The 12,487-nt window shown below is 42.4% G+C and overlaps 1 protein-coding gene across 1 annotated transcript in view; it reads right to left on the bottom strand.

Moving 5' to 3' along the window:
* insrb (insulin receptor b) overlaps window positions 1-12,487 on the bottom strand; it is an 89,624-nt gene that overhangs the window by 9,426 nt on the left and 67,711 nt on the right. Inside the window, exons 6-22 of the mRNA XM_073476684.1 lie at window positions 12,301-12,445; window positions 11,986-12,200; window positions 11,169-11,295; window positions 10,088-10,338; window positions 9,640-9,807; window positions 9,370-9,568; window positions 7,652-7,790; window positions 7,175-7,328; window positions 5,517-5,665; window positions 4,138-4,294; window positions 3,731-3,827; window positions 3,452-3,519; window positions 3,138-3,367; window positions 1,633-1,743; window positions 1,359-1,521; window positions 1,128-1,257; window positions 899-1,033 (exon numbers count right to left, since the gene is read on the bottom strand). Of these exons, the coding sequence (XP_073332785.1) occupies window positions 899-1,033; window positions 1,128-1,257; window positions 1,359-1,521; window positions 1,633-1,743; window positions 3,138-3,367; window positions 3,452-3,519; window positions 3,731-3,827; window positions 4,138-4,294; window positions 5,517-5,665; window positions 7,175-7,328; window positions 7,652-7,790; window positions 9,370-9,568; window positions 9,640-9,807; window positions 10,088-10,338; window positions 11,169-11,295; window positions 11,986-12,200; window positions 12,301-12,445 (2,638 nt within the window). The remainder of the gene's footprint in view (window positions 1-898; window positions 1,034-1,127; window positions 1,258-1,358; window positions 1,522-1,632; window positions 1,744-3,137; window positions 3,368-3,451; window positions 3,520-3,730; window positions 3,828-4,137; window positions 4,295-5,516; window positions 5,666-7,174; window positions 7,329-7,651; window positions 7,791-9,369; window positions 9,569-9,639; window positions 9,808-10,087; window positions 10,339-11,168; window positions 11,296-11,985; window positions 12,201-12,300; window positions 12,446-12,487) is intronic.

Below are 12,487 nucleotides of genomic sequence, written 5' to 3'. Positions count from 1 at the left end.
CTTCTTTCCTCTGAAAATTTCATGAAAGGCAAAAACATGTTTTTGTGTGCTTGTTACTCTCAATAATATGTTCTGAAAAGTGTACAGGCAGTATGATTTAATATATGGCTTAATCTGCCTTATATAAGTGCCAGGTCCCTGAAGACCCGAGGTATGTGCCATAGGAATGTTTGATAATCACCCATGCAAGAAACAAGAAATAAAGATTTAAACAGGAATGATGAAAAAGGCCACGTGGAAGCTGGTGGACCATGTTAAAAACAGATGAAACACAGCAAAAAAAGAGCAAGTTTCCCAGACTTAGAAAAACACACATAATAGGACAACATGTGTACCTTTTGGTGATGGTGGTACAAGTTTGCACCAATTCAGCCTCAGATTAAAGGCACTTTGTGGAGATTTAAGCTCTGATAGCGCTTTGGAGAAATGTTTTTTATTAGTGAGTTCACGTTCTTTCTTTCCGCTGCATTCACATCAGATCTCCAGGTGCCGGTAATTTGGAAATGGAACAATATGCCAACAGAGGAAGGGGAAGAAGAAGAATGCTAGCAAAGACTACATGGATATAAAATTTAAAAAAATGTTTTATGAGGAAGAAATGTGTGAACACATGTGCTATCTTCAGCAGATGTAGGCATAAAGCAAAAAACTCCATAAGGCTTCTTTAAGGCACAGTAACAGTAGAAAGCAGGAGGAAACTTTTCCAAATGTACTGTGTGACTGCGTCATTCAGTTTAGTTCTCATTAGCTCAGTTTACACCGTTTCAGCTCGTTCGGCCATCAGCTGAAAAAGCTACCTTAAAAAATTCTAGACAAAAATAAATCAAAAGTCATCATCATGTGGATTTCTTCCATCTGAGATATTTAGTCACATTATAGTTTTGGAAATTTGACTCACATCCTCTCGGGGCAGTTGTCTGGCCGTTCCAGGTACCCTCCATCCATGACGAACTTTAGCACCTGTTCGTTGGATAAGCCCTGGTAAGGCTGCTCTGCTAATGTGCTGATCTCCCACAGCACAACACCAAACGACCTGCAGACACACAGACAAACATATGTGATCAAATGCACCAGTGATGTCATCATGATTGCACAGACTGTGCCACAGCTGGTGAGGTGTGACGTACCAGCAGTCAGAGTGGGCAGTGAAGACTCCGTCCTTCAGAGACTCTGGAGCCATCCACCTGACAGGAAGCAGGCCCTTCCCTCCTTTACGGTAGTAGTCAGTCTCGTAGATGTCTCGGGTCATACCAAAGTCTACGAGGGACAAACGCAAACATATAAGTCAACCATAACTGACTGAGATGAACGTGAATTGCAATATGAACAACAAGGAAAGCAAAACAAGCTTCAGTTACCTCCGATCTTGACGGTGAAGTCCTCGGCCACCATGCAGTTCCTGGCTGCCAGATCTCTGTGGACAAACTTCTTGGCGTTGAGGTAGGCCATGCCGTCTGCGATTTCTGCTGCCATCTGGATCATCTCTTTCAGCGTAGGTGGTGACCGGCCTGTTGGGTTGTTCTGCAAAAACACACACACAAAAAGACGGTTACAAGGTCAGCCAGTGATGGAGGGAAAATATCACCTCCACTTGGGTTAGTCCCCCCAAAAAAATGCGGTGATGACACAAACCTCAGAGTCGGGCCTGAGACTACGCAGGTAGCTCTTCAGGTCACCATGGGTCATCAGCTCCATCACTACCAAGGTGGGCTGACCTTTGGACACAACCCCTAACAGGCGTACCTACACAGAGAAAATACAGAAAAACACACATGGTCATACAAACAATGTTGACCACTACATTTATTGACCGGAAACACTAGTAAACTGTTTTTAAAAAACTACCTAAAATAGCACATCATCTCCTGTTGGGAGGTAAAGATTTATTTAGTAACAATTTATATTTGCTTTAATAGTCAAGTAAAATTACTTCAAGCAGGCTGAAATAAATATTTAGTAGATTTTCGTAGACACTTTGAATTAGTGAACTTATTTCATCACCAACATGAGGGACTTCAGATGCTCCAGCAACACCTGCCTCGTCGGGTAGTCCACCAAGTGCTGACACACTTTGCAAAACACAACACTTCCCCGTCCGCCTAAAAGTCATTGCCAAATTCATTCACCCGATCCCTCGTGGTAATCGGTGTTGACAAATTGTTCCTCAGCAGTAAATCTCATTTTTGACACATTGTCACATTGCACCATTGACTTTGATCTCAACGCTAACTGAAAACAACACACAACTGTCACAGACATGCACAAGGGGTTGCAGATGTGTTAGTGTTCTGAGCTTTACAAGCAGCATGTCTATTCGTTTAATATCTGCGGGTGTAGATACCGTTTGGGCATAAATCACAAGAAGAGCTGGTGTTGGTTAGTAAGTCTCAAACTGCGAGTTAATTATTTATGAGCAATGTCCCACTTTAGGTGGTGGAATATATTTTGAGTTATTAGGACCTAAAAGGAAAAATCCCTTTTCTTGTGCACCTTTGAAGGTACTGAACAAAGCTTATAAAGATCATGACTCTTGAACAACAACTTCCTTACTTACCATCAATAACAGTAGTTAGGAGGTCATTGAGGGAAAACTCTTAGTTAGTGACCCTTTAGCTTTAGAATATGAGTCATGCAGAAAAAGACATTAATAAGTGCTTTATTATTACTAATAAAGAGCCAATATGCTGCTAATATGCATCCTAATACGCAACCAGGCAATGGTTAATACGTCTTGAAACACTCCTGCTGTTAACCTGGCAGACAATACGACACACTCATAAAATGCTGCTGCTATGTCACATTTTCATCTGTGACTAATAAAAGAAATTCCTCCTGACATGTCAACTTGATTTTTACAGCTGACAGCACAACATATGGTAATTTAATTGAGGCTTAGTAGGCTGTTTAATAAGATAGTGAATGTAGACACAATTGCTTACAGAGTGTGACTTGTTTTTGTAGTCAAACTGTGTGTCATTATGGCAGCATTGACACAACTAGCGAGTCATGAATCTCTGAGTCATACATGTTCATGCTGCTTTCAACTGTAATTCACAAGTGCATAGATAGCTGCTCCAGTCTCCTTGTTAGTCGGCAATGAAGCTGTGAGAAGAAACAGTTTGAAAAGCGCCTCGTACCACGTGGTGACAGCTGAAAGCCTTCATGACGGAGGCTTCGTTGAGGAACTCGATCCTCTCTCGTAGGCTGGCAGATTCGTTGACTGTCTTGACGGCTACACGTGTGTCCGGGTCTCCTTTGATGATGTCCTTGGCGATTCCCTCATACACCATACCGAAGGAGCCCTGACCCAGCTCTCTGAGCACATTGATCTTCTCCCTGGGCACCTCCCACTCGTCAGGAACATACACTACACCAAACAGACAGTGTGTGGATTAAGTGAGCCATTCACAAATCATCACACTTAGCAGTTTCGTGATGATGCTTTTCTTACCATCGTTGGCGCTGAGGTACTCTGGGTTTGAGGAGGCGATTAGAGGTCCTGTCGGGCCTTCTGTTTGCCTGTAACACAACCACAAAAAGCATCTGAGACACTGAAAACTGTAATTAGAGGTGAAATTTCCAGACCATTCTGCAGAATCAGTCATCTTTATTTCTCCTGCCACATACTCCTGGTAGCTACAGGCTCAAATTATTCAAACAGAACGCCCCCTACTTCAAATCCCACCATAGTTTCAAAACAAAATGGCAGCATGTCGGTCAAAGATCTTACCTCTTCTTGAACATCACAAAAACCCCACCTCCCACGATCAGCAGCAGGATGAAGCAGATGACTGGACCAATCACAATCCAAATTAAACCTGGATCCGCTGTAATAAACAGAGAAGTCATTGGTCAGTTAATTTGAGTATGAAATACAGATTTGCATTCAGGAATAATAAGGTGTGAAACAATATTACCAGAGTTAAAATAGGCCTTGGTTATTCAATATCTTATAGTTTTTCTGGACACACAAGGAATAAGGACAATTTTGCATATCTTCAACTTTTCTTTCCAATGAGATCAAAAATAAAACAAATGTCCACAGACACATTCACCCCAAACACAGAGTTATGTAATGCATGACTGTTATACAAGTGAGTTTTAAAGTAAAGTCTGTCATATAGCCTCCAGCCTTACGGTTTGGCATGAAGAAGTAAGTGGTTTCTGTGAAGGAGCCGTTTCCTGCCAAAGAAGTGGCGCGGACCCTCACGCTGTAGTTTCCAGGTTGCACAAGCGAAAGCTTCGTGCCACCTGACTTAAGGTATGCCGGCCGTGACACACAAGCTGTGTGAACCTGGAGGGAAAAAAAGACAACAACACAAAAACGGTTAACGGAGCTAACTAGCTAACGGCAGCTGCAGTATGAGCATGAACGCAACAGTATGCCAATTCTTACGTATTGCACCTTTAAGTGTGCTTCACCCAAATCACAAACCATTCCCTGCTAAAGAGAGACACAATACTGTGACCCTTAAGTATGAACAGCACACATATATACAGCACATTCTGAACTCAGAACAGTCTTGAAGAGGAGTCTTAGCTTTTAATAAACACAAAATATTACAAAAAAATAAATAATCTGCTTTGATTCAATTTTTGTTTATAATGAGATAATAGTAAAGATTCACAACAAATATTTTAAAGCTGAATCAATGTAATTCAATTATTTAATCTTAGCTTAACTCCACTCTTGAACCAGAATCACTCCTCTACGTGAACTCACATTAGGAAGTGTCTCACTGGGTTTACTCATAATACAATTGGAATAAAACAATTAATTTGACCCTGTCACACGCTCTACACATCATTCAAATAAATCTAGATCAGTGTGTTTCAGCTGCAGCAGCATGTGTTTTTAGTGCAGTGCACAGGAGATGTCGTCTGAGATGCCAGTCCATCCCTGCCACTGCATGCTAGTCTTCCTTCCTGCCTCTGTCACTATGGTAACAGAGCTGCTACTGGCTCCTTGGGTCAGGCAGTGCAGCAGTGAATAGCAATGAGAGATGAATTCACACATTTTACAGCAAGTAAACAACCACAACAACAGCACACACACACACTTAACACGCTGTCACAGACAGACGAGCATTTACTGCTCACAAACACACAGAAATAATAATATGCAAACACACACACGGCAGAAAACGTCAACACACACAGTGGTAGCATTGGGAGTTTGTAAACAAATATTTTCTTTGTCTCTCCATATAAGGAAGAAACAGAGTTTGAGTGTATACAGCAAACCTTTTCTTTCCTGCCTGCCTCAACTCCCCAGAGTCTACCCACATCACTCCTTGTTCTCTCTGCTTCCCGTCTTTCCTTCATTCATGTCAACCTGTCTGCCCTCTAAGCCCCGTGTTTCTCCTTCATACAGTGTTTAGAGGTAATTCCTGCTGGCTCTTTCCCTCCCTCACCTCTGTGTCCTTCAGTTTAGAAAAAGAATCGTGATCTCTCCTTCCCTCTGACTTTTTCCTGTATCCTCACTCTCTAAAAGTTTGTTGATAGTTGATACTGACCTCGGTGTCTCCAACCTTCCTGTAGAACACCTCGTACAGGATGATGAGGCCATTGGGGGAGCGGGGTGCATTCCATTTGATCAACACATAGGGAGGCTCGGCTGTCACTATCTCATGGGTGACGGGCCCCGGGATGTCGTCTGCTTTCTCTGTGGGTACCAGACACAGAAAAACATTTAACACGTGTGCACATTTGTCTCCGACTGCCTCTAGTAACTATTGGGGGTCTGACATTTGGCGCTTTTCGGGTGCAACTGCATGGACTATTTGAGTTCATCATGATCACTTATGGCCAAAGCAATGGTTACGGTTAAAGCTCAATGTGAATGGAAATTTCTGTGAGTGTGTTTGTGTAAGATTATCAAAGTATGTGTTCAGCTGCCAGATGACCACATACTGAATCCACACCTCTCTCAAACAGTTGAAACAAAACACTATAATCTCCTTTATATCATACCTTATTAAGGAATGAGTACTTTTCATGTTGCTTTTTTAAAGTTGTACTTCTACTCTTTGCTTGAGTATATTTTTGAGCCAGTAATCTACTTTTTACTTGACCACATTTGCCATTTATAGCGAGCAACGAATGTGCTCTGAACGTGGAGATTGAATGTGTGGGGGAAGAACGTTGTAGCAGTCCCATTGTGTAAGACTTAGTATCTTTCTTTGTTTTGGGCTGAATTTCAAAATCCCTCTGGACTGACTGCAGTGGATTCAGATCACCTGTGTGCAGGATGGGGAGACTGACTCTAAATTAATGAGTGGAAGCAGCTTGGGGCATTCCCCTCCCAGCCAATCAGGGTGTGACAACGCCGTTTTGTGAAGGCTTCAGAGATGTGGGGAATGGCACCCAGGGTGGACTCACTCTCATTCTGTATCTGTCCCTGACACACTGCAGACCTCATCCCATTAGATTGCCAGCCAGAAACTCTGGTCTGTTTAGGCCCGTGTTGAGATCAACACGTATTGAGACTTGTTTGCTGCCTCATTTTATTCTAGTGAGGGAAATTTATGTTTATTCTTATGCCAAGTTGAGCGACCACAAAAGTTGCCAGTCAATTAGCCTACCTGCATCAGGGCAATCCTTATTTGTGCAAGTGTGGCTTGCCTTGCAAATAGCTGGACGCCTACAGGTTTTCTTTTGTTTTTTTATATTATCTTAACTGAATCTCTTGAAACCCAAGCCCCTATACACCTTCAGATTTAATATTTTATTTCACCGGGGACTTGAGAGCTTGTAAAAGCACACTTCAGTTTGATTATTCCCTGAAGAGGCATTTGTTTATTATCCAAGTAGTTGACCTCGGGCTTTCTCTGTAGATGTACATATTTTCCAAAAGCTGTGTCTTCTAACTGTCTTTTATACTGCATTGTTTATATTCTTAACAGAGCCGTAAAACCGACTTCTACATTAGCGTTACTTTTATAACTGCCATTAATTACAGAGTAAAAATAATCAAAACAGAAAGTAACTTGAGTAATGTATTAATGAGGTGTTTTTTTTACGTGAGTCACTTTTTAACGGAATAATTGTCGTTCTTTTTGAGCATAGATTTTCTACCTGCTACTGCTGAGAGTAGGATTTATTTTAGCTACTGTACTGTAGGTTTATCTCATAAACTGTTAACTGAGTGCGTCAGATTTGTATTTGTTCTTACCCTCCGGCATAGTTCGAGCACTGACATAAGTAGCCATGCTGCAGCGTTTCATGTCTGTCAGATGGTTGCAGGCCATGATCTCGATCTTATAACTGGTAAAGTGGTGCAGGTTGGAGATCACTGTTGACTCCTTTAAGAACACCTTCAGCTCCACCTGAGCAGAAGAGATGAGAGATCTGATTACTCCAACGAGTGTTAGGGATTCAAGGTTACACTCAAATCATAACATGCACAAAAGAAGGTCAATTTTCCTACAACCACAGGTATATATAAGACAAATCAAGTTTATCTTCATAGCATGTTCCTTTGCCATTCTGAGGCCAAACCAAACAGAAATATGCTCTTTCTTTGCTTGTTATTTCAGATTGAAAGACAGGAATTTGGATCAGTGTTCATTCTCCTATTTTAACATGTTCCTCTGAGAAAGACATGTAATCAATTTTCTGTGTGATACACAATATAGAAAGTGTTTGAGACCTTCGAACCCTCCTTGTCCTTATCATTGCCTTCTGGTGTGGCTGTGGTTGAGCCAAATGGCAGACTGGAGGCTGTGGTGAGGAAGAAAGAGCTTTGGGTGGCGTTGGCAACTCCCACTGAGCGACGCCGACGAGAAGGTCTAGAGAAACAGAGTAATGGGTGAAAGAGTTAGGTTGAATGCCACTGAAAACCTGGAGGAAGAAAAGTGCACACAGTCCTCCGACACTCTCAGGCAAGCTAAAATTCAATTATCCAAAACAAAAGTAATATGAATTAGACCCTGGCAGATGGAGCAGTAGTGTGCAGAAGGCCAGTGAGGACCTCTGTTCACACTAACCTTTATAGCGTCTAGCAAGCCTGACTGCATGACATTTATCATCAATACCACCTACTGCCCTGCTGGAAGAGCTACCAGCCCTCACCACTGGATGGTGCCAAAGAGATGGTCCACTTTATTTTCAGAGGTTATGAGTGTAAACCGACCATAAAGACTATTAACTTAAACCAAGAAAAGGAGACCTGTAGTGCACCTCGGGGTGAGGACAGGTAGACTCGCTGTCTCTATTGTCTAGTTAGAAAACTATCAACCGTCCTTCCAAAATTGCCACCATTTAGTGTCCCTGAGCAGTGCACTTTCCCCTAAGTTGCTCCAGTGAGCCTTTCCTTTACTGTACAGGGAAGTTAATGATGAACCAACTAGGGGAAGAAGGAGAAAAACACGAAGCTTCCTGGCTGAATCCCTTTGCGTGATGGAAAAAGAGGGCACGAGAAGTTCTTTGTGTACTTCGCTGTATGGAGTTGACCTTGGCCGGTTCAACGGCATGGGTTCAAAATGCAGCGGAGGTGTGTGAGGGTTTGAGTGTTTGTGTGTGTCCAAATGGCAGTCTGCATGACTGCACCCCTGACTGGCATGAATGATAATGGGCACAGTAATCACTCCCCTCGGGAAGCGGAGGGAGAGACTGTAGGTGTTTGTGTGTGTGTCAGGGGAGAGGGTAGGGGGCACCGGGGCCCAGACAATCAGCACCTCCCACCCTAAGCCCCCCACAGTAGTGCCCTGTACAAAAACAAGGCTCTACAACGACACACACACACACACACACACACACACACACACACACACACACACACACACACACACACACACACACACACACACACACACACGAATGGACGAGACAGAGTTGGCATGGAGCCGTTTTGAGACGGACATCATGGTGGCTGGGACAAAAGAGGAGTGATAGAGCGGCTCCAGTGTTTCTGCTACACTGACACAAACAAAGCAAGAAGCTTCTCTTCGTGCTACACTGGCTGCAACACTAAATGTACTAAATGTTGAATGTATACAAGCTTTTAAAATGATCATAAAATGAATTTAAAGTTGTGACAAAACTGACAAAATATGTGACTTTAGTGAGGTCAGTGCGACAAGAGTGGGGCTTAAAGTTGGTGTAAATGTGGCCTTATTATTGATTAGTTACTTCAACCAGTCTGTATGAAATATTAATCACAAGAAGATTCAGTTTTGGTCTTAGAAAGTGGACAAAAGCTGAATAAAAGACAAACTTTAGGACCACCAGAGGGTTTTTGTTATGTCACAGCTACAATTATAAAATGACTGACAGCAAAAGATGAATTAAAATGTTTTACTGTTGATCTTAAACACCAGTGTGTCTCTACTCAGTTTGGAAATGGTCATGAGCATCCAGGATGTGTACCTGCTCTCGAAGACTTCATTGTGGAGGTAGTTCTCGAAGGTCTTGCGGTACTCTATCTCCTCCTGCTCCTTCTTCAGCTGGCTGTCCGTCTTGGGACAGGCACAGCACCTTCCCCCTGAGGTGGGCTCATCTGTGTGGTTCCACTTCTGCTCATCCTCGCTGTCCAGGTGGGTAGGTGTACGAGACGGCAGCTTCATTCCTGTGCAGGAGAAAGAGGTGTTAGAGGAGGTGATTTGTCTTATTTGAATTGGGCAACCTGTGGATACAAACCTTGTAGGCAGTAGTCGAACTTGTAGAGGTCACTGTCCTCGGCCTGCTTCCGACAGATGACCCTGTAGTGGGTGATGTTGCCATTGGGACTGGTGGGAGGCTTCCACTTCAGGATGATCTGAGAGGAGGAGTTGGAGGAGGAGATGGGGTCCAGAGGCACAGAGGGCTCTGAGGTGGACAGAGGAGGACAGTGAGACAACAATCAGGACTGCAATGGTATTGTATGAGGTTAAGCTGCCAGAAAAGACCGAATATAAACATCACTGTTTGTTTACATGAAAACTATAAAGGGTACTGTTATCACAAGAGAGTCCAAAGTCCAAAAATTGTGATTCTTTGTATAATTTCTTCATCATCTAATTGTAATGTCAAATATTCTGTATGGTCAGCTAAACAGTCTTCATATAACATCCAACAAAGTCATGTGTATGTGATTTTTCGAACTCACTGGAGGCATTGGTGCGGACGTAGATGATCTCGCTTTTGGCTCCGTGAACCTGGTGCTCGTCAGACGCGGACAGTTGAGTTTTGACCATAATGGCATACTGGGTCCAGGGCTTCAACGGTCGGATCAGGTGCCCTGGATTCTCTGCCTTCTTGCTGTCCGTGGAACGAGATGGAGGGTCGACATCAGCGATCGCCCAGCTGTTAGAGCCACACGCGTCCTGTCCATCGAACTCCGTCACATTCTTGTGTGGCCTGGAGCAGACGGGAGGAAAGAGATCAGAGACAAATGGATCAACAGGTGCAAATGAACTGGGAGAAGGATCAATGGAGCTCTTTTAGCAAGACAACTTTTATTTATTTAGCACATTTTAGTACAATTAAACTCAATATGCTGCTTTACATGAAAGTGCATACAGCAACAAGTGGCATTAGATTATAATAAATACTATAAATGCTGGGGAGCCGGACAATGAGGTGCTTTAAAGACTATAAGTAGAATTGAGAGGCTTATTCTGTATTGTATGGGAAGCCAATCAAGTAATTTTAGTACTCAAGTAATATGTTGGTTTTGATATACGTATAAGGACACACTGTTTGGGTAATAAAGCAAAGAGAGGGTTACAGGAATCTAACCTGGCTGAGATGAATGCATGAACTACCTTCTCAGAGTAAACTTCAGGTAAGAATCCTTTAACTTTTGATGTGTTTCCCAAAGGTAACGTTCTGGTTAAGTTACTGAAATGGCTTCCACAGTTGAGTCCAAAATAACTCAAAATAACAGAAGACTGTTGTGTGTCTTTAGCATGCGCATGATAGGATGTGCACCAATTAAAAAGAAAAGGTCCAAGAATTGACCCTTGTGGAACCCCTTAGAAAATCTAAGTTGTGAGAAACACAGGATGATTTATTATTGAAGTAGGAGGAAAAAACAGTTAAGAACAGGACCAGCTGGACCAACTGAATTGTGTTGTCTCATGATTAAAAATATTATGATTAACAGTATAAAAAAAGGCAGCAACGACATCAAGCAACTTTTGTGACACGGTTCATAAAATTCTGATGATTTTTGTTTTGATACTTACGCCTCTTTGTAAAGAACCATGAAGCCCAGCAGGTCTCTGAAGTCCAAGGGCCAGAAGGGCTCCCACCTCAGCATAATCATATTAAATGAAGTCTTGATCACAGTGAATTTCAGCAGCTTGGTCTCACCTGCAGGATAACAAACAAAGACGATGCTCAGCACATGTCTTCGGTAAAAAGAGCAAATGAACAGTAGGACAACAAACTGACTGTAGTGATAACAAAGACATACGCAAAAATGTATCCTCTGTGTTTGTTTGGTTTATTAAACGCAAAAACATAAAGGTTAGACTTCACATCACATAGAATAAGAATGTCCTGAGGAGTTTTTTCCTTCTTGGTCTGATTTGAGTAATTTAATGCCAATTCTTTGCAGATATAAAGAGTAAAACTAAACTGATGTAGATATCCTCGACAGCTGAAATGTTCTGCATTAATAATATACAGCTGTATAAAAACCTCTTTTCCGTTCTCCTACAGCACTAGGTGTATATATTCATGAAGTATTGCATATATTTTTCTTGAAGGAAGGCTTGCTGTCTCTATAGACAGTTTTTTATTTCATTCAACACCAGGCTGCTATTATTTGTTGAAACCGCTCTGCAGTTAATTTACTGACAACACTGTGCATTGGCAGTATGTTCTAGTGTTATCATGCAGAATAGTACATTTCAGTCCACTTAGCAAATATATACTGTAAGTGATGCATGTACTCTCAAGCCTAAAGAGCTAAAAGACAAAATGTTTAGTTAGTAAAAGCAAAACAGAAATGTTCTAATTAATTCTATTTTCAAATTAATGTAATTCTGCTTCTCTTACAGGAGGCTTGGTCCCCATTGGTGCGTCCAGCGATGTCATTCTTTAGGTTGCGCTCCTTGGTTCCCGTTTCATCCTCCATCTTTCTGATTTCAGACATGCAAAGTTTAGAATTGTAGTGAAAGAACATACGACCACGCTGGATAGTCAGGTTGTGCTTGGACCAATCCCACAGCTCACGCAGGTTCTGGTTGTCCAGCGCATAGAAGGCAAAGGTACTGGGAGAGACAAAAGGGAAGACAGAAGAAAGAAATCAAGCACAATGTTAAATGTGACTGTGACTTGAATTTATATACCTGGATAGGAGAGAAGACTTACTCTGCCTCAAGATGCTCCCCCCTAATGATGCGTAGTTTGCGGAGGAAGGAGAGAGAGACCAGGGCATAGGCTCTGCGAACAGTCAGGTAACCGGTGATCTCCTCAAGCTGGCCCAAACTAGCCTCTAACTCAGCTGCAATGTTATCTGAGGGAGACAGACATTTGGTCATATAGACAGCCAATCGAT

The sequence above is a fragment of the Pagrus major genome, chromosome 11 (genome assembly GCF_040436345.1).
Source record: "Pagrus major chromosome 11, Pma_NU_1.0".
Classification (NCBI taxonomy): Eukaryota; Metazoa; Chordata; class Actinopteri; order Spariformes; family Sparidae; genus Pagrus; species Pagrus major.
Note: the sequence above shows the minus strand (reverse complement) of the source record. Positions and strands in the feature narration are given on the sequence as shown.